General features: G+C 50.1%; 1 protein-coding gene across 4 annotated transcripts in view; it reads left to right on the forward strand.

Moving 5' to 3' along the window:
- Positions 1-445: 445 nt before the first annotated feature.
- DPF3 (double PHD fingers 3) overlaps positions 446-18,994 on the forward strand; it is a 287,861-nt gene continuing 269,312 nt past the window's right edge. For 3 of the 4 annotated variants that reach the window (XM_056133732.1, XM_056133734.1, XM_056133735.1), the window contains exon 1: positions 446-514. In XM_056133732.1, coding sequence (XP_055989707.1) covers positions 483-514 — 32 coding nt within the window. In that variant the 5' untranslated portion in view covers positions 446-482. Of the gene's footprint in view, positions 515-2,106; positions 2,506-18,994 lie in introns of those variants that run through there. The other variant, XM_056133733.1, reaches the window with a different exon arrangement.

The following is an 18,994-nucleotide window of genomic DNA, read 5'->3' on the forward strand; positions in this document are numbered from 1 at the left end:
TCGAAACGCCACCTCCCAACTTTTGCAAGCCTACAAAGATTTCTTCTTTTGGGGGATTAGAAATGCAACAGCAAAGCCCAAAGCTAATGAATGGGAGGTTCGATGATTTGTTGGCGATACTTAAATATTTCTGTCCGGAGCGCAAACTCTGTAACACAGTTGTACAGAGGAGGGGGTCCAACTAGAATACTCTCGTGTGTCTCCGCTTTCCCCAATCCAAAAAAAAAAAAGAAAAAGAGAGAGAGGCTCGCGCGCTACTGCCCCTTTAAGACCTGCTAGCTCTCGGGCTCTACAAAAGGGAGTGACCTCTGGGCTTTGACAGCTCCCCTAATAACTACCACCGTGCAGGCCCCGCCCACTAGGCGACCAGCCACGGTGATTGGCCAGCGGGCCGGTATCCCGTGCTAGGATTGGCTCGCCGCTTCCCCTGAGCGAACCTTTAGAACTCTGAGACAGACAATATTCTGTTACATTGTAGCAAAATGGCGACTGTCATTCACAACCCCCTGAAAGCGTAAGTAAGACTAAAAAATGTACATATTCCGCGTGGTTTCAATATGAAAAAAAAGGCGCCTTCTGCGTGCGGAGCGCTGCCAATGCACTGCGCTTGCAGGCGCCTGCAGCGGCGGCGGAGCTTCTCTCTTTTCTTTCAGCTCTTACTTCTTCATCTTCTTTTTTTTTACCCCCAACGCGCAGAAATGTCAGGAGATGCAATTAACAAGAAGAAAATTGTTACATTTGTGCTCTGCTTAATTGGCGGTCTGGGAGAGAGGGCTTCCAGGCTGCCGGAGCTCGGCAGCGGAGCGCTCGGCAGCTATAGGGGGGTCGTGGGCAGCTCGGGGACCCGCGGATCCCCCGAGAGCCCAGGCTCACGGGGCGGCGAGCGCGGCGCGGGGTGGACCGAGCGGGGTGGCGAGCGCCGGGCAGGGGCCGCCCGGGCGCACTTGGCTGAGCCCCGCGTCTCCCGAGCCTGCGGCCCCCGCCCGCCCGGCGGCTCGGTCCGCGGCGGCGAGCGGACCGCGGCAGCGCCGGAGTTTGCAGGGCGCTCTTCTTCCGATCGCTCGCGGGGAGTTTGTGCAAACCTTCCGGAGTTGGGAGGACCGCCGAAGGGAGCTGCGGGTCCCGGGAGCCCTGGGGCCCAGGTGGTTGCCCGGGGCTCTCCTGCCGGGGCAGCACCCGGAGCGTGACGGCGCTCCGGGCGGTCGTGCGCGAGTGTGTGTGTGTGTGTGTGTGTGTGTGTGTGTGTGTTTGTGCGCGCGCGCGTATGTGTGTGCGCGTGTGTGTGCGTGCTTGTGTGTGTGTGTGTGTGTGTGTGTGTGTGTGTGTATGTGTGTGGGCGAACTGGCCGCGTAGTAAATTAACGACTCGGGTTAACTTGGGGTTGTTCGGAGGCTGGGAAGCTGCAGGTCTTATGAATGGTGTTTTCGCCGGGTGTGGGTGAAACGCCGAGGCGGGCGCGGAGGCAGCCCCAGGGCTCACTGGCTGAGCGGGCAGCGTCTGCTCGCGGCCAGAGCGAGGGGCAGGTGCCCGTGGCCACCGCTGGGAGACTTTGAGCGGACGCCCAGATCCGGGACGGAGCGCGGGCGGGGGTTGGGGGCTGGGCGAGAGGACACGCGGGGACCAGTGCCTGGGTCCGACAGCTAATTCCTGGCCGCCTTCCTCTTCCTTGGCATCCTGGCTTCCTTCCTTCCAGTCGATGGAACTGTTAAGCCGCCAAGTCCGCTCGCGATCGCGGTGCCCGGGGGCGGCTTGTGAAACTAGCGTCGCTCGAAAGGGGGAACTGTTGGCCGCGACGTTGGCAAGAAGGGGGAGATCCCCTCCGGGCGGCCGAGAGACGTGGGTGCTCAGGGTGCTCGCCGCGGGGAGCAGGACTCCCCAGCTGCGCGAGGAGCCGCGGGCGAGCGGAGGAGGGAGGGGAGGCGCGGGTGGCGGGGGGGGGGGCGGTGGCGCGTCTCGCGCGTGGCGGATGCCCACCCCGGTTCAACTCAGTCTCCCCCTCCCCGCCCCCCGGGCTCCTCCTGGAGTTGAAAACCAGGTTCGCAGCGGGGGGCACCAGGCGGGTGGGTACGCGGAGGAGCGCGCGGTGAGGGTGGGACGTGTTGGTACTAGCTCATCTCCCATCAGTAATAGGGAAAAAGACAGGAATGCCCCAGGTCCCGGAGTTTTAAACAGATCTGAGAGCGTTTGGAGGGCAAGGGTCGCTGAGCCTGATCTGAGAGTAGCTCCAGGCTCTGGTTCGCGCTGGGAAGCTGGGATGCTCGGGCCCCTGGAACGCCGCGGCGTTTCTCACCCGGGAAGGAAAATGTTTTATGGCAGAATAAATGGGCGTAACTTCGCCGCATCCTCGCTCCGTGTCGCTCGCGCTGCCACGCCGTGGATGCTGCGAGTTGCCACCCAGCCCAGAGCTGATTTGCAGCTTACCCCATTTTCAGCCGGAACCACACAGCCGCGCTGATGCCACCTGGTAAACTCAAGTTGGAGAAATCTATTTCGCATGTGCGCCAGGTCTGTATCCTATTGGGAAAGCGGTTACCCTTGTTACCCTGGAGTCCGCTTACGTGCAGGCGGGTGCAATAGCTCTACGCTCCAGGGTTTCCGTGCTCGCGCCAGGTTTTCTTTTTGTTTTGTTTTGGGGTGTGTGTGTGTGTGTGTGTGTGTGTGTGTGTGTGTGTGTTTTGTTTTGTTGGACTGGGGAAGGGAGCGTGTTTGGTGAGGAGGGTGCTTGTGTGGGGTGTGTTTAGAAAAGCAGGAAGGGAAAGAGAAAGGGGCTGCTGAGTGGAATTAGTTCTAAATGATTATCCTTGTACTTTTATAATTAGAAACAGTCGCAGTGTGGTGTATGTGTAATTCCGTGTCGCCGCACACGCACACACTCGTATACACAACGCCCCGTGACTGCTTTTTCTAGGTGGGCGTTGAGGGGTCATTTATAATTAGACGATCCTTTTTTGCATCCCATCTCTCCTTTCCCTGGGGGTGGGGGCTGAGGGGGTGTAAACAATACCCAGGACTAGCAGAGCCTCCTGCGCCCTGGACCGCTGTTAAAACTCCGTGCTGGAGCTACCCGCGTTGTTATGGGGAGAGCCGCACCATCTGCTTTTATTTTTTTTTTTAAACAACGTGTTTAATAAAACATCTGATGTATTTCATTTGTTTTTAAAAGTTGCTGATTGGGAAACAATACACACGTGAATAAATTATGCATGGGGAGAAATTAGAACAAAGCGACGGAGACCTCTAGCCGAAGGGATGGAGGAGGGGAGGAGGGGAGCTGGGAGGACGGTTTGGAGAGCTCCGTTTTATCCTCCTGTGTCCCTCCTGACAATGAAACGGAGCTGAACGACATTAGCATTTTCTCTGTGTGCGTTCTGAGTCTCTCGCGCCTTCCCTAAAAAAAAAAAAAAAAAAAAAAAAGACACCACCGACGCCCCCTACAGAAATTGGTCACACACACACAAAGCTTTTCTCCAGGATGGGGGAATAAAGTGGTAGGTAAGGTGCTGGGAAAACCGGCTCAGTTTTCCTGCACTACCTCTAAAGGGCTCTGCCTAACCTGAATATGGACCATTTTTCATTATCCTAGCTTTTTACACGTGGGACATTCAATAATTCAGTAGCTCTGGCCTGGCCACTATAGGGCCCAATTTGAATCTCATTGCTTTGGGGGGATCTTCCCTAGGACCCCCAGCTCCTGGATTCACATCTCTGCTCTCAGCAATTTGGCTTTCTTCTTGCCCTTCTTTGATCTCCCCTCAACTCCCTTTCTTATCCCCTCCTCCTTGTACCCTTCAGCCTCTTCCTCTCTGAAGCTGACAGCCCTGCTTCTCTTCTGTTGTTGCCTTTAACATCTTATTACTGCCCAACAGGGTGTTAGAGGCAGAAACTGGAGCCGCCTGGACTGATCAGATCACAAAGGGGACGCGGCAGGTGGCCCCACAACCAAGCAGTCACATCTGGACAAGTAGAATTTAAAAGCCTTGATGCACTTGTATGATGTGTAAATGTATATGACACATGATTTAATTTAGCAGCTACATTGCCTGAGCCTGAATGTGTGAGAATCATCCTCATTTCTCACATGGACAAGGAAAAGGGGGGCCACATAGTGAAGTAAACTCATGTCAGTCACAAGGTACAGATTTAATAAAAATGTGTCCATCACATGACATAGTATGTTCTGATTGATTCTGAACATCTAGAGAACACGATGCTTTTATTCTAACTTCTAATACTACTTGATATTCTCATTCAGGTAAAGTTACCTCCCCCAAATCTGCTATCAACACTTTAAACAACATAATCTTTTATTAAGTTATCAAAACCCTGGTTTGTATGCACTTAGCTGGGAATGTCTGCCACCTTCTGCCAGACTTGATTATGTACATATGTATCTATTATTATAACTGCTTAGGAAGGAATAACTGTTATTATTATTTAATTATACCATGTAAACCAACAGGGCTTTACTTCCAGAAACTGTTTATGAAGAACTGGGACCAGGGAATGTTTTTTGTCATGCTTATTATTGTGAACATACATATACATAATAGCACTGAAACTTTTGTAAGGAATTCCCCTTACTAGGAGGTGTGTGTTTATATTGCTGTTTTGCTATTAAGGACACACATTTAGGAGAAGTGACTCATTTAGTCAATGCCAAGTAGCAGGTCATGTGTGTGGATAGACCGCAAACCTCCATCACCATGCAGCCTGGTGCAGTGTTTTCTAATCTGAAGTGGTTTCATGCCTGTGCAGGTTGAATAATTGTCACCTCTTAGAAGTCAGAGCTCCTAGCTTTTGCTGTGGCACTCAGTTTAGATATCAGAGGGGGGAAGGGTACACACATTCCTGGGTCTAATCTTTTAGTGCTTTCTGTTGGGGTGGGGGAAATATAGGTATGTACTAAGTGGGGAATGCTGGGGCCAGGACTTTATGAGCTTGCAGCCTTTTATGGACATCATTTAGGCCCCTTCTGAAAAAGGACCCTCAGACATTTTAAGCCAACAGATGCCTAGGAACACCTTCTCCATGGGCTGCTGGTTGCCACTGCAGGCCTGAGGGTGCTTTAAATTCTCCAAATTTCATTAGCACACATACTAAAGTGGGAAGAATGTCTGGTCTTGGTGCAATCCCCATGCAGGATATTAATTTTTGTGAGAGTTCAGGTGGAGGCATTGGGAGGTACAGTGTAGATCTCTGGGAATAGCTTGGCCCACAGACCACCTGCGAGACAGGCCGAGATGGTCAGACTAAGAGGTGATGGAGTGTAGGGACAGCTTAATTGGAGACCTCTAATCAGCTTCTGTCTTTTGGGGATATCATGCAGGTAGTGGGGATTTGGATACATCTGAGTGAAACTGTAATGTCGAAAGCTGTGTCCCATCTGCTCAGATCAATGCTAAAAAAGAAATAAAAACAAAAAACAAACAAACAAACAACAAAAAACAGCCGCTATAGTCAGCATGCTATGCTCTGAGCACGGACATGAACAAGAAAGGAGACTGAGGGCGGTGTTTCAGTTTTCAAGGTGCAGTTGTACTCACTGTGGTGGCCCTGAACGAGGGGGCCGGGGACTAGGTCATAAAGAAGCACCAGAATCGAGGCCTGTTTAGTATCTCAGTTTGTGGCCAAATAATTTTGGTGATGGTTGGATGTTTTAAAGTCACTAGAAGACAGAGCTGTAGCCAACTTTCAACAAGGTCTTGGTTAAAGAAATGCCACAAACACCAACATAGCTTTTTGCCCTGTGCATGGTTTTTCGAGCAGGGGCCTGTGTAAGCCTGACCCTAGCTTGAAATAGCCTTTAAACAGGGAGGCATTGACAAGGGCAGATAAAGTGTGGCCAGCAGGGGAGGAGAGAGGGCAGGGCTGAGTGGATAAAACCACTGTGGTCTACAACTCTGAACAGATGATTGTTTAATAGCACCGGAGACTGCGATCATGATCCACAGCTAGTCCCCAAGTTTTCTTTCGTGTGTGAGTGGCTGCGGAGGGCCGAGGTGTGGTGGTGTTTTTATACTTTGTTTTTCTTATTGGTCCAGTTACTAGTGTTTCACAGTCTGTCAAACCATATGGATGAATGGTGCTTGCATCGTAAAACTGTCACCAAGGAAGGTTTTTGAAGCCTGTGATTTGCATCAGTTTTAACGGCAGTGGTTTGAAGGTGTTGAGGGTGGTGGGAATAGAGGGGCAGAGTATGTGGAGAATTTCTAGGTGTGTATTCTGGTGGGGATGTGGCCTGTGTTGTCTGTCCCAGGGAAGCAATGGTGGCTTTGAGGAGGTGAAAAATCAGGGGCTCTGTTGGGAAACTGAGAGGGGCAAAGAGATTAGGCTCAGAGTTTCTAATAATGAGGTTCAGATAGCCCACATCGAGTCCCCCCGTACTCTGACCTGGGTTCTGAGCCTGGGAACAATGATAACACATTTCTAATTCACCCTTTGCACTCTCTAACCCCTCCACCTCTCACCCCTTGTAGACACTGTGGTCATCTCAGGTTGCTGTGAAATGAACAACTTTTTTTTTTTGTTTGTTTGTTTCACCATGAAAATCTGCTGCTTGTATGAGTAAGCTGCAATGGGAAGCTCCAGCAGAAAAGGCAAAAGTCTTCCTCACCCCAAATTTCACCAGTGTGGCCCCAACTCATAGTTGGGGTTCCTAGTTTTCTCACCAGAACGTGAGCTTTTGTGGCTGTGATTCCTTCCTTGTAAGGGAGGAGCAGTGGCTCCTGGAGAAGGACCCTGAGCCCTGCCCCATCCCCTCACCGCCACCCTCCCCTCCCCTGCAGCTCTTATCTTGGATGTTGGTCACCAGACCTGCATACTTTTTTGTCTCCAAGATGAGGGTGATGCTTCTTGATTGCTTAACATTCCTTTTCAGTCAAGCACTTCCTGGGTCTTGTGTGGCCCATTTGGGTAGGAAGGACAGACAGGGGCCACAGGGGGAATCCTTCCTTGTTTTTGTGATACTGTGTGTATGTGGGGTAGTGTTAAGAGTGGGAGACTTGGGAGATCCTCTAGAGGCGGCATAGACCTTGCATGTGGCCAACCCCTGTTGGATCCTGGAGCTACATATATGGTTCCTTGAGCACTGCCAAAAGTGATCCTGAGCACAGAGTCCCCCTAAAAGGAAAAACATAATCCTGGAGACTCTTGAGCAAATTTCTCTCTTTTGTTTTGTTTTTGGGCCGGACTCTGTGGTGTTTAGGGCTTATTCCTGATTCTGCACTCAGGGATCACTCATGGTTGTACTCAGGGTACTATATGGGGTGCCAGGGATTGAACCCAGGTTGGCTACAATAAGGCAAGCACCCTACCTGCTGGACTATCTCTCCGAACCCATGTGTAGGTTTCTCTTCTTGCCATCTGCATGGGTGGCTACCTTGTGCTTGGCCATTCTAAGTTGGATGGATCCCCTTCTCCCTTCTCAAAACTGAAGGTTGTGGACACTTAGAACATGGACTTTTCTTCTGATTCCCCCTTTCAAATACTTCTCAGTAGCACGCCGACCATAGGATGGATGAGAGGAAAAAGAAGAGAAAGATCAATAGGTTTGTCTTGTTGTTTACAAGCATTCAGATAAAGATTTAAAAAACATTTTAAAATTTAATTTTGGGGTATAATTTCTAATACTGTTGATGATACATCCATGCACACATAATTCCAGTACCACACCCTCTGCCAGATTGCCCACTTCCCTCCGCCAATGCCCCAGAGGTTCCTCCCATCCCTGCCCCCAACTCAGTACTGTGGACCAGCTCTCCATTTCTGTTGTCTTTAGCCATTTGTTGTTCCCTTACTGTGGATCTTTATATTCTCAGATGAAGCTTCAGGCTGTGAAAAAGACTGGAATTACCAAGAACATCTGCCTTTTCTCTCCTCTTTCCTTAGAGGGGAGTAGGAAACCAAACAAAAGAGTTTTTCTCTTTTGACTTTCATTGATTCAAAATCTCTCCTCCAGCAATGCTCCCTTTGGAATTTAAGTAGCAGTAAAGCGAGAGCTTGTTTCCCTTGTTCCTGGGCAGCTGCAGATACTGGGCTGTCCAGTAAGCCAAAGCACATGGACCTATACTAATGTCTCACTGAACTTCCCGTAGCATGCCCCTTGTTCCCTCCAGAAAATAGTGGGACCCAGCAGATTGACACATAGGCTGTCCCAGACTTGGGTGGGTATTAGGGGTGTCTGAAGTGGAAATCACCTCCTTTCCTTCAGTGACATACCACTGGAACACCCCAGAGTCCTCCTGGATGTTGTTATCAGTCTTGCCTTTAGTTGAAAGTTCCTTTAGCAATATTTTATGAGACTGAATAAGGAGTTTGCAAAACCCATCAGAAAATTCACAGAAGTGGTTGTATGAATTTTGAGACTTTGGAACAATGAAAGGAAAACTAAACTGGTCACTCTCACTCCTAGAAGAGAGAGCTGGCCCCTTAATCCTCTTTCTCCACCTTGAGATAAAATACACATAACACAGAATGTACCATGTAAGCTTTACATTTTAATTAAACATTTATTAAGATTCTGCGGTTTATACTAGTTAAAATTTTTTAATTAAAATATATTTTACTTGAATCAAAATTAAATCAATTAAATTGAAATAATTTAATTCAATTATTTTTTAATTTAACTGAGATATGCAGTTACAATGTTGTTCACAATTGGGTTTCAGTCAAACAATGTTCCAACACCCATCCCTTCACCAGGGTTAAAAATACTCTTAATGATGCCTTTTCATGCATGTAATTCCAACATCGTACCCATCACTTGTGTACCCATCTTCCTTCCCCAAGGACCCCGACACCCCTCCTTTTCAACTACCCCTTTTCCCCACTCATTGTGTGACTCAGTTCTCCCATTACGTTGCCTTTGACTTTCTGTTGCTACCTTGATGTATATCTTTAAATCCCACATATGAGAGAGATTATCCTGTATCTGTCTGTCCCGCATGTCTCACTTCACTCAGCATGACACACCATGTAAGGCTTTTAAAAGTCGAGGTTTCACTGATACTGAGTGCTTTCATGATGTGGGACTCTGTCTCCACTCTCCATCTGATCTTCCTAATGTACTCTGCATCTATGAAATACTAGGGTTAGAGGAAGGGTTAGCTTGCCCCTCTTTCCTCTTCCCTGCCCCTCTCCAGCCCCTGCCCAGAAATCCCTCCCTTTCTGCTTTCCTCTCTGAAGTGGTCCATCCTAAGAATCTCATGAGTGAGACCATAAACTGTTCTTTAGTGACTGACCCACTTGCTTAGCATAATGTTCTCAAGGTTCATCTCTGCCATGAGATGCATGAATCAGCACTTCTTTTTTAGGACTGAACAATATTCCACTGGACAAACACCCCCATTTTGCTGATTCATCCAATGATGGACATTTGGGGCGTTTCCCTCTTTGGGCGGATGTGAATATGCTGCCATCAACATGGGTGTATTTGAGCCCCTGCTTTCAGTTCTTTGGGTCCTCTTTGTTTTGAGACTCCAAATTCAAGTAGTACATTTCTAGGCTGTCCAGGCAACACCCATCTCACACTTTTAAGGAACAAGCCAAGAGTGTCATGGAATTTCACCTTTTAATGTTTGTGACCCCTTCAAAGAATGTGTGTGTGGGGAGGCAGTACATGCCCTGGGAACCCAAATACTGGCTTTTCTCATCCCAGCCACAAGGATTGCCTTCCCCTTGTCTCTGACCCCCCATTCTTTTGTGTGCAGGACATGGATTTTTTTTTGTGGGGGCTGCAGGAGCTCAGGGGAGGTGGGGGTATGGTGGCGGGAAAGGAGCCCTGTGGTGGGCAGTCAAGAAGTCAGGAGCTATTAAGTCAGTACTGTCTTGCCTGCAGCGAATAGGAGAACTTGTCTCTCCTTTTTCCCAGCCCCAGGGGCCCCAGTGAAATAATGGATGTGAAAACATTTCAGAAGGTGTAAAGTCAAGAACACAAAGTGTTACTAGAACTACAAAGTTGCCTGTCGCTGACTGAGGCCCTCTCAGAGAGCCCATAGGAACTGCTTTCCTATAAAATGAAAATAAATGAAATGATTCCCAGCCATCCTCATTTCTCAGGAAATACAAAGCCCTTCCTCTTCTAGCCAAGTGTAAATAGCCTTGGGACCTTCGTATGGGATTTCCCCATTGTCTGGGTTTGAAATAGGTGAGACTATGAGCTCCAGGAAAACCCTCAGTTCATTTACCCTGGGCAGCCCTGAACTGAGTCTACCCACAAAATCAGAGACGGCAGGGGCTAGAGAGACAGTACAGCAGGGAAGTGTTGCACATGGCTTGCATGTGCCTGACTTGCATGTTCAAGCTCCAGCATCATAGTCGGTCCCTGAGCACAGCCAGGAATGATCCTAAGTACAGAACCAGGAGTAAGCCCTGAGTGCCAGGTGTGGTCCCAAACCAAGACCAAAGCCAAACAAAAACCAGAGGCTACAGAACCTGGAGGGGAAGAGGGAAGAGCCATTCCTGGAACCTGGTGCCTGGTTCTCCTAAGAGGCGCCCAGGGAGACAGGAGCTGGGGGAAGGTGTGTTGGGCCAGAGCTGAAATCTGCTAGTGCATGTGGAGGGCACGCTGAGGACCTGGGAGATCAGCAGCAGGAATTGATTCTTTACACAAAAGTAGACTCTAGAGAGCGTGGTGGCAGGGGTCAAGTCTCAGAATTATGGTTCTGTCTTGGTGTAGGCAGCCTTGGAATTGCTTCTGATTGAAGCTGGCTGCAAGTGACAACATTCCTTTACTTTGTGGAAGCAGAGGAAGTGAGGACACCACCCAGACCAGCATGATCCGCAACTCTCGAATCTTGGCATGTTGTTGTTTGCTTCCTTGAGCTCAACGAGAAGTGAGATCTTCGGAGTTTTCTTCATCGTGTCCTGGGAATTAGCCTGTCCAACTGTGATCCCAGCCTGCCCCTCAGAGCTAAATGGGGTCAGAGTCACCGTCCCTTCATCTCTGAGCTTCTACTCCAAGGAAGGCTGGGGACCGATGCATAGTTTGTTTGTGCTTCCAGATCCTTACTCTTTGGCCCAGCAGAGTAAATGTGTGTAAAAGACGCGCTGCTTCCCAAGGCTTCTCCTAGAGGAACTACTGGTGGTGGGGGGTGGGGTAGGGTAGGATGGTGCTGAGAGGCAATGTGGTGCTGGGGATGGGGGGAGACGGGGGAGGGCAGGGTGGATGGGGTAGTGGGAGTGGAGAGAATATATTCTCTCCTGCTAATTATTTTCCCTGAGGACTTAGCCAATGCAGAACCATCTATTATCGTGGGAGCGCTCTATGGTGGTTTTGCCTGTGATGAATGCTAAGTGGAAACAAGCAAGAAAAATTAACAGGCGGCTGCTTCTGTCCACCTAATTAAAATGCATATCCAAATGCATAATTCCTTATGTTTCCCTGTGCACACACTCCTCTTCCAATCCCAATTCTATGGGGGTGGGGGAAACCCTTTCTCCCAATCATTTCTCTTGATTATATTTCCATCAAGAAAGAACTGGAGGGTTACGTCAACATAGAGAAAGGCTTTTATTTGGGTTAGCACTTCAAAAATTGCCAGATCTGAAACTTAAGATTGGGTCCCCAAATTTTGCACTTTTTTTTTTAACTTAACATGAAAAAGCAAAAACTTTATCAGGTTGCAGAAAAAAAAAGGAGGAAGGATGTAGAGAAAGAAAGGGGAGGGTAAAAAAAAAAAGAAAGCAAGGAAGAAAAAGGAAAGTTCCCACCATTTCTGCTGACCTGTCAGTTTTGTGGGGAAAGTCTGGCTGCGCTCAGCAGCACGCACTGTCGGAAGAGTTTTCCTCGCTCCTCTTTCCTGACTTGGCACTGTGCTCTCAGCTTCCCCCCTCCCTGCCAGAACCTGGGGTTTTGTAGGGGGCTTTGAGGATACATCTACCTTTGCAGCGAGGTAGAGAGAAAAGAACCCAGAGTTTGCCTTTTGGGGGGGTACGGAAAAGCTGACATCCAACCCGAATGATCTTTGAAATCCAACTTATCTTTTTCCTCCTCATCCTTCCTCTTTGTTCCCCCGCAGATCATTTTCTCGCTCCCAGAAGAATAACTTTATTCACCGGTTAGAAAACATTGAATAAGGACGGGAGCACTAGTACCACGGGTAAGGCGCTGGCTTTCCTTGCCTGGCCAGCCTGGGTTTGACCCCCAGCTCCCCATAGGGTCCTCTGAGTCCTGACAGGAGGGATTCCTGAGCACAGAGCCAGGAGTAAACCTTGAGCACAGTGAGGTACGGCCTCCAAACAAATAAAAAAGTCAAACAAGATCCTGAATAAAACATGAAACTTCCGTTTCTATGTAGGAGTTGTAACATCCCTGCCATCTCAGTGGTGGCCCCCACTTCTCCAGCAGGAACCCCCACCCCCAACCTCCTGACTGCCCTCCACAGCAGCCCCAGCTGTTGATTTATCAGGGCCGGCTGGCTCAGCAGTGCATGGAGATTGCTTTTAATTAACTCTCTTCATTTTTCCCAATCTTCAGGGAGCTGCAGCCCTTTAATGATTTTAATATTTTATCTGGATTTATATCCACCTTATTTGTTGTTGTTTGACTTCTGCATCACTTCTTCCAGAAGCGTTTCCAGACTGATATATTTATTTGCCCTTTCCCCTTCCCCTGCAGATCGGCAAGATCTTTCTGGAGAAGGGAAGGGATTGAGGTGGGGGGGGGGGGGTGTCGCGGGATTTCCAAAGAAGGGCTCGTCTTCCCGAGCTACCCTCTGTGCGGGACTGGCCTGTGTGAGGTTTGAGGTTGGCTTTAGGAACCCTCAACTTACTAGACTCTGAGCTGAGGAGTTTCCCAGCTGTATATTTGGGGGGGGGGGGGGGGGAGGAGAGGAACTCTGGATTTTAGAAAGTGAGATCTCTTTGTCTCTTTTGTGAGTGCTTGCCTTGTAGAGGAGAGTTGGAGGAAAACTGTTCGCACATTAAAGGGCCCGGGTGTGGCGTCTGTTGCCTGTGTGTACACGGCTGCTGTGAGGAATGGCCAATGGCGGCCCCACTTGTTGGAGTCCTTTGTTTCTTTTACCACCTCATTCTCCATCCCTCCCCCCCTTTTTTTTGTTGTCTGGTCTTATTTCTTCATTACTCAGAAAACTAATTTTGACTGGATTCAGCCTTCGAGGTAGAAGCTCTCCCAGGAGCTCGCCTCCGTCTCTTGGCCATCTGCTCCTGGCCTTTCTCTTTGGCCTCCCTCATCCTCTTCGCCAGCAGTTTAGCTACTCTGCAGCCTCTGCCTGTTTCTTCTTGGTGTGCTGTTTCTTCAGGGCAAGATGCAGGAGTTTTTGTTGCAGAATACGTGGAGTATCAAGCCTTGGGGGGCTTCTTCGGTCTGAGATTTCTTACCTTCCTTATGAGGGGGTTTCTTTTTTTTTTTTTTGGCTTTTTGGGTCACACCCAGCGATGCTCAGGGGTTCCTCCTGGTTTTGCACTTAGCAATTTCTCCTGGCGGTACTTGGGGCACCATATGGGATGGCGGGTATTGAACCCAGGTCGGCTGCGTGCAAGGCAAACGTACTACCGCTGTACTGTTGCCTCTGGCCTCTGTGGGGGTTTCTTCTTCTTCTTCTTCTTTTTTTTTTTTGCTTTTTGGGTCACACCTCGCGATACACAGGGGTTACTCCTGGTTCTGCACTCAGGAATCACCCCTGGCGGTGCTCAGGGGACCATATGGGATGCTGGGAATCGAAACCGGTTCGGCTGCATGCAAGGCAAACGCCCTACCCACTGTGCTATTGCACCGGCCTCTGTGGGGGTTTCTTCTTGAGAGAGGCGGGCAGGTTTGCCGACTCAGCTGCCCTTGTGGGGGGGGGGGGGGCAGATGCCGAGGCCCTGTGGTAGCCGTGAGCCCGGGAATGTCCTTCTCCCCGTTCTTTATGGGTGCCAGTTGGGCACGCTCTAACTGGCCTCCACGGTGCAAACACGCACAGCTTGGCGCGTTCCTTCCCCGCTGCTGCTCTGCAGTCTGTCCCAGAAAGGCCCCTTCCTTAGCAGCCGTTGACCCCCACCCAGCTTCACGGGGAAATCACTGCCGCCCTGCTCCTGCCAACCACCCAGCCCTTCCTTTCTTCTCCCACAGCATCAACAGCAACTTGGGTTCTCATAAAAGGTGCCAAGGTGGCGTTCATCGTCCACGTCAATGAATTTCTGGCAGCCGGTGGCTGGGTCAGAGAGGTTCTGCTTCGCGTCCACATGGCCCGATACCTCTCAGCAATCTTGCGCGAGAGGCCCAACTTCTGCTCAGCCGGGGACGCCGGGGTCGCCTGGAAGCACCCAGTTCTCGCCAGAAGAGCAGCCTCCCGGCTCTTCATTCTCGAAGTCCTGAAAGTGCTGGTTCCCTGCTCCCCCCCTTCGTGTTGGTCTTGGGGAGTCAAGATGTCTTTTGGCCTTGCTTTCTAGGGCTCTTATCCAGCCATGGACAAACCATCCTTCTTTCTTTCTTTCTTTATTTTTATTTTTTAATTTTTTGCTTTTTGGGTCACATCCAACAATGCACAGGGGTTACTCCTGGTCCTTCACTCAGGAATTACTCCTGGTGGTGCTCAGGGGACCATGTGGGATGCTGGGAATTGAACCCGGGTGGGCCGTGTGCAAGGCAAATGCCCTACCCGCTGTGCTATCTTTCCAGCCCCCAACCTCCTTTTTTAAACGGAGTGCCCACTTGTGTCTGGGCTGTGTCTGGGCTTTCCCGTGGTAATAGTTCTCATTGAGAAGCTTCTGGGGTTTTCAGGAGCCCCAAAGAGGAGGGTAGCCCAAGGATTCTGGCAAGTATCACCTGCCTATCCTGGGAACTTTGAAGGTAACTGCAGCCTGGTTGCTGCTTGCAGATATATATTCTTTTCTGTTGTTTTGGGGGCCATACCTGGTGGTGCTCAGGGTTTACTCCCCGCTCTGCACTCAGGAATCGCTCCTGGCAGTGCTCAGGGAACCATATGCAAGGCCCAGGATGGAACCCGGGTCAGCCGCTGTGCAAAGGCACTCTACATATTGTACTATCACTTCACCCCAAATGTCTTGTGCCTCAATCACTGTATCTCTCTGACTCTCCTCCGCCCCCTCAGTTTGTTTTTAAATAGTGACCACCCCTGGTGGTATTCGGGGAGGGCCACATCCAGTTTGGAGACCACTAGAGCTGACCCAGCAGTGCTTGGGGGACCCCCAGAATGCCAGGGTTTCAAACCCAAGGTCTTGAACATACTAGGACTGTGTTTTACCACTTTAGTCTTACCCCTGAGTTGAGTTTGAATTTCAGCTCTGCCCTGCTAAGCACCCTGCACTTGGGCAGCAGGGGGAAAAGGTTGACTATACTTGAAATACAGGCAGTAGGGGATGAATCTTCCAGAAGGGTCAGCTCACAGAGATCACATTCACTAGGCCTTTCTCTCCCAGGTAACCTTCCCTTGGTTCCAGCTTGTGGTCCTTCAGGAGAGCGCCCCCTTGGGAGGGTCCAGATCCCAGGGCTCATTTCCAGACTGGGCAGCCATCCCAGCACCGCAGATACTTAGATATCTTCTGTCCTCATTTTCTCTAATCACACACGTCTCTGGGGGCTGGGGAGCGGGTCCAGATTGTTACATTTTAGGTCATGCCCAGCGTGTTTGGGATAACACTGATCTGTGGGACTCTATGAAACTGGGCAAGCTCCCAGGGTGGAGGGTGGTGCTGAAACACACCAGGGAACATTGTTTGCCCTCCAGGGGCTGACCCCAGGAGCCTCAGGAGGGTGGGAACCTGAATCCTTCATGAAAGTGAGTGTCTGGACCTTTCTGCCACCCCTGGTTCTTGCTCTGCTTGGAGCAGTGGGGAACTTGTTTCATTATTAGATGATCAAGAGGACCTGATCTTATAGATCCTCCTTCTGGCAGCCATTGTTCTCACCCATGATCTGTGAAATGTGTTTAGGCTGCTGAGAAATACATAATGAAAGACGAAAGCAGCACTGATCAATTGAACAACATTTATTATTTTTATTTTTGTTTTTTGGGTGGCATCTATGCAATGTGTTTAGGTTGCTAAAAAATACAGAACAAAAGCAGCTTGTTATTTTTTATTTGTTTTGGGTGGGGGGCTACGCTCAGCATTACTCAGGGCTTACTGCTGGTTCTGTGCTGAAGAATCACTCAAGGCTTAGGGGACCGTCTGGGGTGCTAGGGATTGAACCTGGGTGACCATGTACAAGGCAAGTGTGCTACTTGCTGTACTGTCTCTCCAGTCCCTTGATACCCTATTCTGGGGCTTTCTGATGCTTTTTACATTTCTTGACTCAGTCCCAAACTTCTCCACGGTCCCTGAGCTCCATGTGGAGAAAGATGACCCTTGATGTCTAGGTCTGTATATGCAGCCTAGTGTCCTTCTAACCTCATGACCCCTTCATTCAGGCCACAAAAAAATTGAAGGGTAAGGGCAGGGCATTCTGTGTTGTCCAGAAAGGAGTCCACCTACTGGCAGGAACATGGGGCTAGGGAAAGGGCAAAGCCTGCACACAGCCAGTTAAAGAGAGGAGCTGGGATTTGAGAGTGTTTGGTGGGGAGGTTCTCACCCCAAGGGGTATGGGCGGATACTGTGCCAGAGGGCTTCTGGAAGCAGCTGTGGGGTCTTGTGAGACTTTAAGTGAAGAGTCGGAGAGTTGGTGAGTAATTCCCAAGAGATACGACCCCTTTCCTTTCTGGGGGAAAGGAAGGGGTGGAGACCAGAACATGGATTGACTTGGCTGCATAAGAAGGGGGAGCAGGAGCTTGGTACAGAGGTAACATGGGAAATATTTGGCCAGGGATGTAGTTCAAGTGATAGAACCTATGAGTCACATGTGAGGACCCCTAGGTTCGACTCCCTGGATCATATGTTTCCTCCCCCCAAGCACAGTGTCATTGTGTGAGGCCTTAATGGCCCTTGAATATACTTGTGGAACCCAAGTACCTTTGAAGCAGACCCATAACAATAACAACAAAAGTGAATGTGTGTGTGTGTGTGTGTGTGTGTGTGTGTGTGTATGTGTGTGTGGTTGCAGGGGGAACTTCCTGGACCTTGGTTGGACTAGTAAAGCCCAGTTTGATAGTTCTTGGGAAGGCATTGAATAGCTCAGAGGCCCAAAATGAGACACCTCCCCCCACCAGCCCCCATGGGGAAGTGGGTAGTTGTCCTGTGTGCACTCAACAGGATTGCCATTTCCAGAGGCCATCCCCCTCACTGAGGTGGGAATGGGTTTTATCCTTGCCCCTACTCTGGCACTCAGTACTCCATCACCTTTGAGCTGTTCACCCCATTTATGGTGCCCTTGGAGTGTGGAGATTTAGGAGAAGCTTCCAGGGAAGGCTGGGTGTCACAGCAGTTCTCATGGGCTTTGGAGACTGAACTCCTGGAAAGCTAACGCTTTGTCCAGGGAGCAGGCGAGTGGGGGGTCCAGTTCTGGGAGGCTGCCTCTGAAGCAGGAGAATCTGTTCTTTCTGACTTCCCCTCAACCTCTTTCCTCTTCTGTGCAGCAGGACTGGCAGTTTGGGCCTTTCAAGGGTTGTTGGGGGGAATTAAGTTAATGCAGATAAAGTGCCATGCCTTACACTCTATACGTTTTAATAGAGACCTAAATACTTGTTTTACTCAATGGACCCCGTGTTCCTCTCTGTGAAATGAAGGACACACCTGCTTGTTTCCCCCCACACTGGCATCCCTTAAGAAGTGTGAGAGGCTTTGCTCTGTTTCCAAGAGAGAAGTTCTAGAGCTCTAAGGTATTGTTTCTAATTCAACTCTTTTCCCTCTTAGAACAAATGTGCTCAAAGAGATCTTGATGAAGCTTCGATGTGTGCACATCGGTGCATGTGTGTGCATGTGTACGGCCATATGTGTGTCTGCCAGGGACCCAACCCAAGAACTGAGGAAGTCCACACTACCGCTGAGCTGTATCCCTGGTTGGAGGCACTTTGTGTGCCTTTGCTCATCGCGTGTTCTTTGGGGGGTGTGGACATTGGTGTCTCTGGGAAAGAACAGGCATCTCCCTGCTATGGGAGAACAGTGGGGAGTGACTTGGAGGCTGGGGATTGTGTTTTCAGATGTGTGGATGTGTGGCGAGGAGGGGACTCAGGAACTCAGCAGGTCCGAGAGGTGGAGGTTGCACGGGGTCATACACTTGTCTCCTGCTTAGTCTGACACCCATCCTGAGGGTGGTTGGGAGCGTTTTACCTCCCAGTACATACTCCTGGTTGGCAGCAATCTCTGCCTGACCCATTGGCATTCCAAATGTCTGATCTTCCAAACACCAGACCCCTGTGTTATTTTTAACAGTCCCAAGTCCCCCACCCCCCGCCGCCCCGCGCCCCTCCTCTGTGGGTTTAAATGATGGAATTCGAGGGCCTGATCAGAGAACCTAAATTTCAGCTTGTTTTGCATCCTTGCATAGGCCTGTGTTGGGGGAGCAACAGAAAAAGCACCCTGTTCTCTGAGCTGATTGTTTCAAATCTTTCTACCTGCTCCAGCCCCAGATCCTCTCTGGGGACAGAAAGTGAGTACCCAGATAACCCAGGCGCCCTGTTCCTGGGTCCAAAGACGGGGGGGGGGGGATGGTCTCTGCCCATGGCCTGCTTCCCCCATGCGCTCTCTGTCCCAGAGTGAGGGACAAAGCTACGTTTTCAGAGATAACAGGAAGGCATTGAGGGGAAGGCACTCAATCTCCTCTGGCCCTCTTTTTCAGCCCCCACATTCTCCAGGGGCTGAGTCACATTCTTATGTGGCCTTGGGGGACAGAGAACTGAGACCGTGTGGTGTCCAGTAAACCCCTGTCCGTGTGAAGCGAGGCAGGTTCTCAGCTGTCCCCACCTGGGGGAGGGTCCTCCTCTCACTGGCCATCTGCATCAGGACCCCTCCTGCCCTGTCTCCTTTTTCTTCTCCTCCTACACATCTTAACAGGCCATGGTGCACTTGGCATTTGTCTTCTTGTATTGAGAAACATTCACAAGAGACCAGCTTGTGTGGCCTTGGGTAAATGTACATTGGGAGCCAAGCTGACACCTCC

The sequence above is a fragment of the Sorex fumeus genome, unplaced genomic scaffold (assembly GCF_029834395.1).
Source record: "Sorex fumeus unplaced genomic scaffold, SorFum_2.1 ptg000098l, whole genome shotgun sequence".
Classification (NCBI taxonomy): domain Eukaryota; kingdom Metazoa; phylum Chordata; class Mammalia; order Eulipotyphla; family Soricidae; genus Sorex; species Sorex fumeus.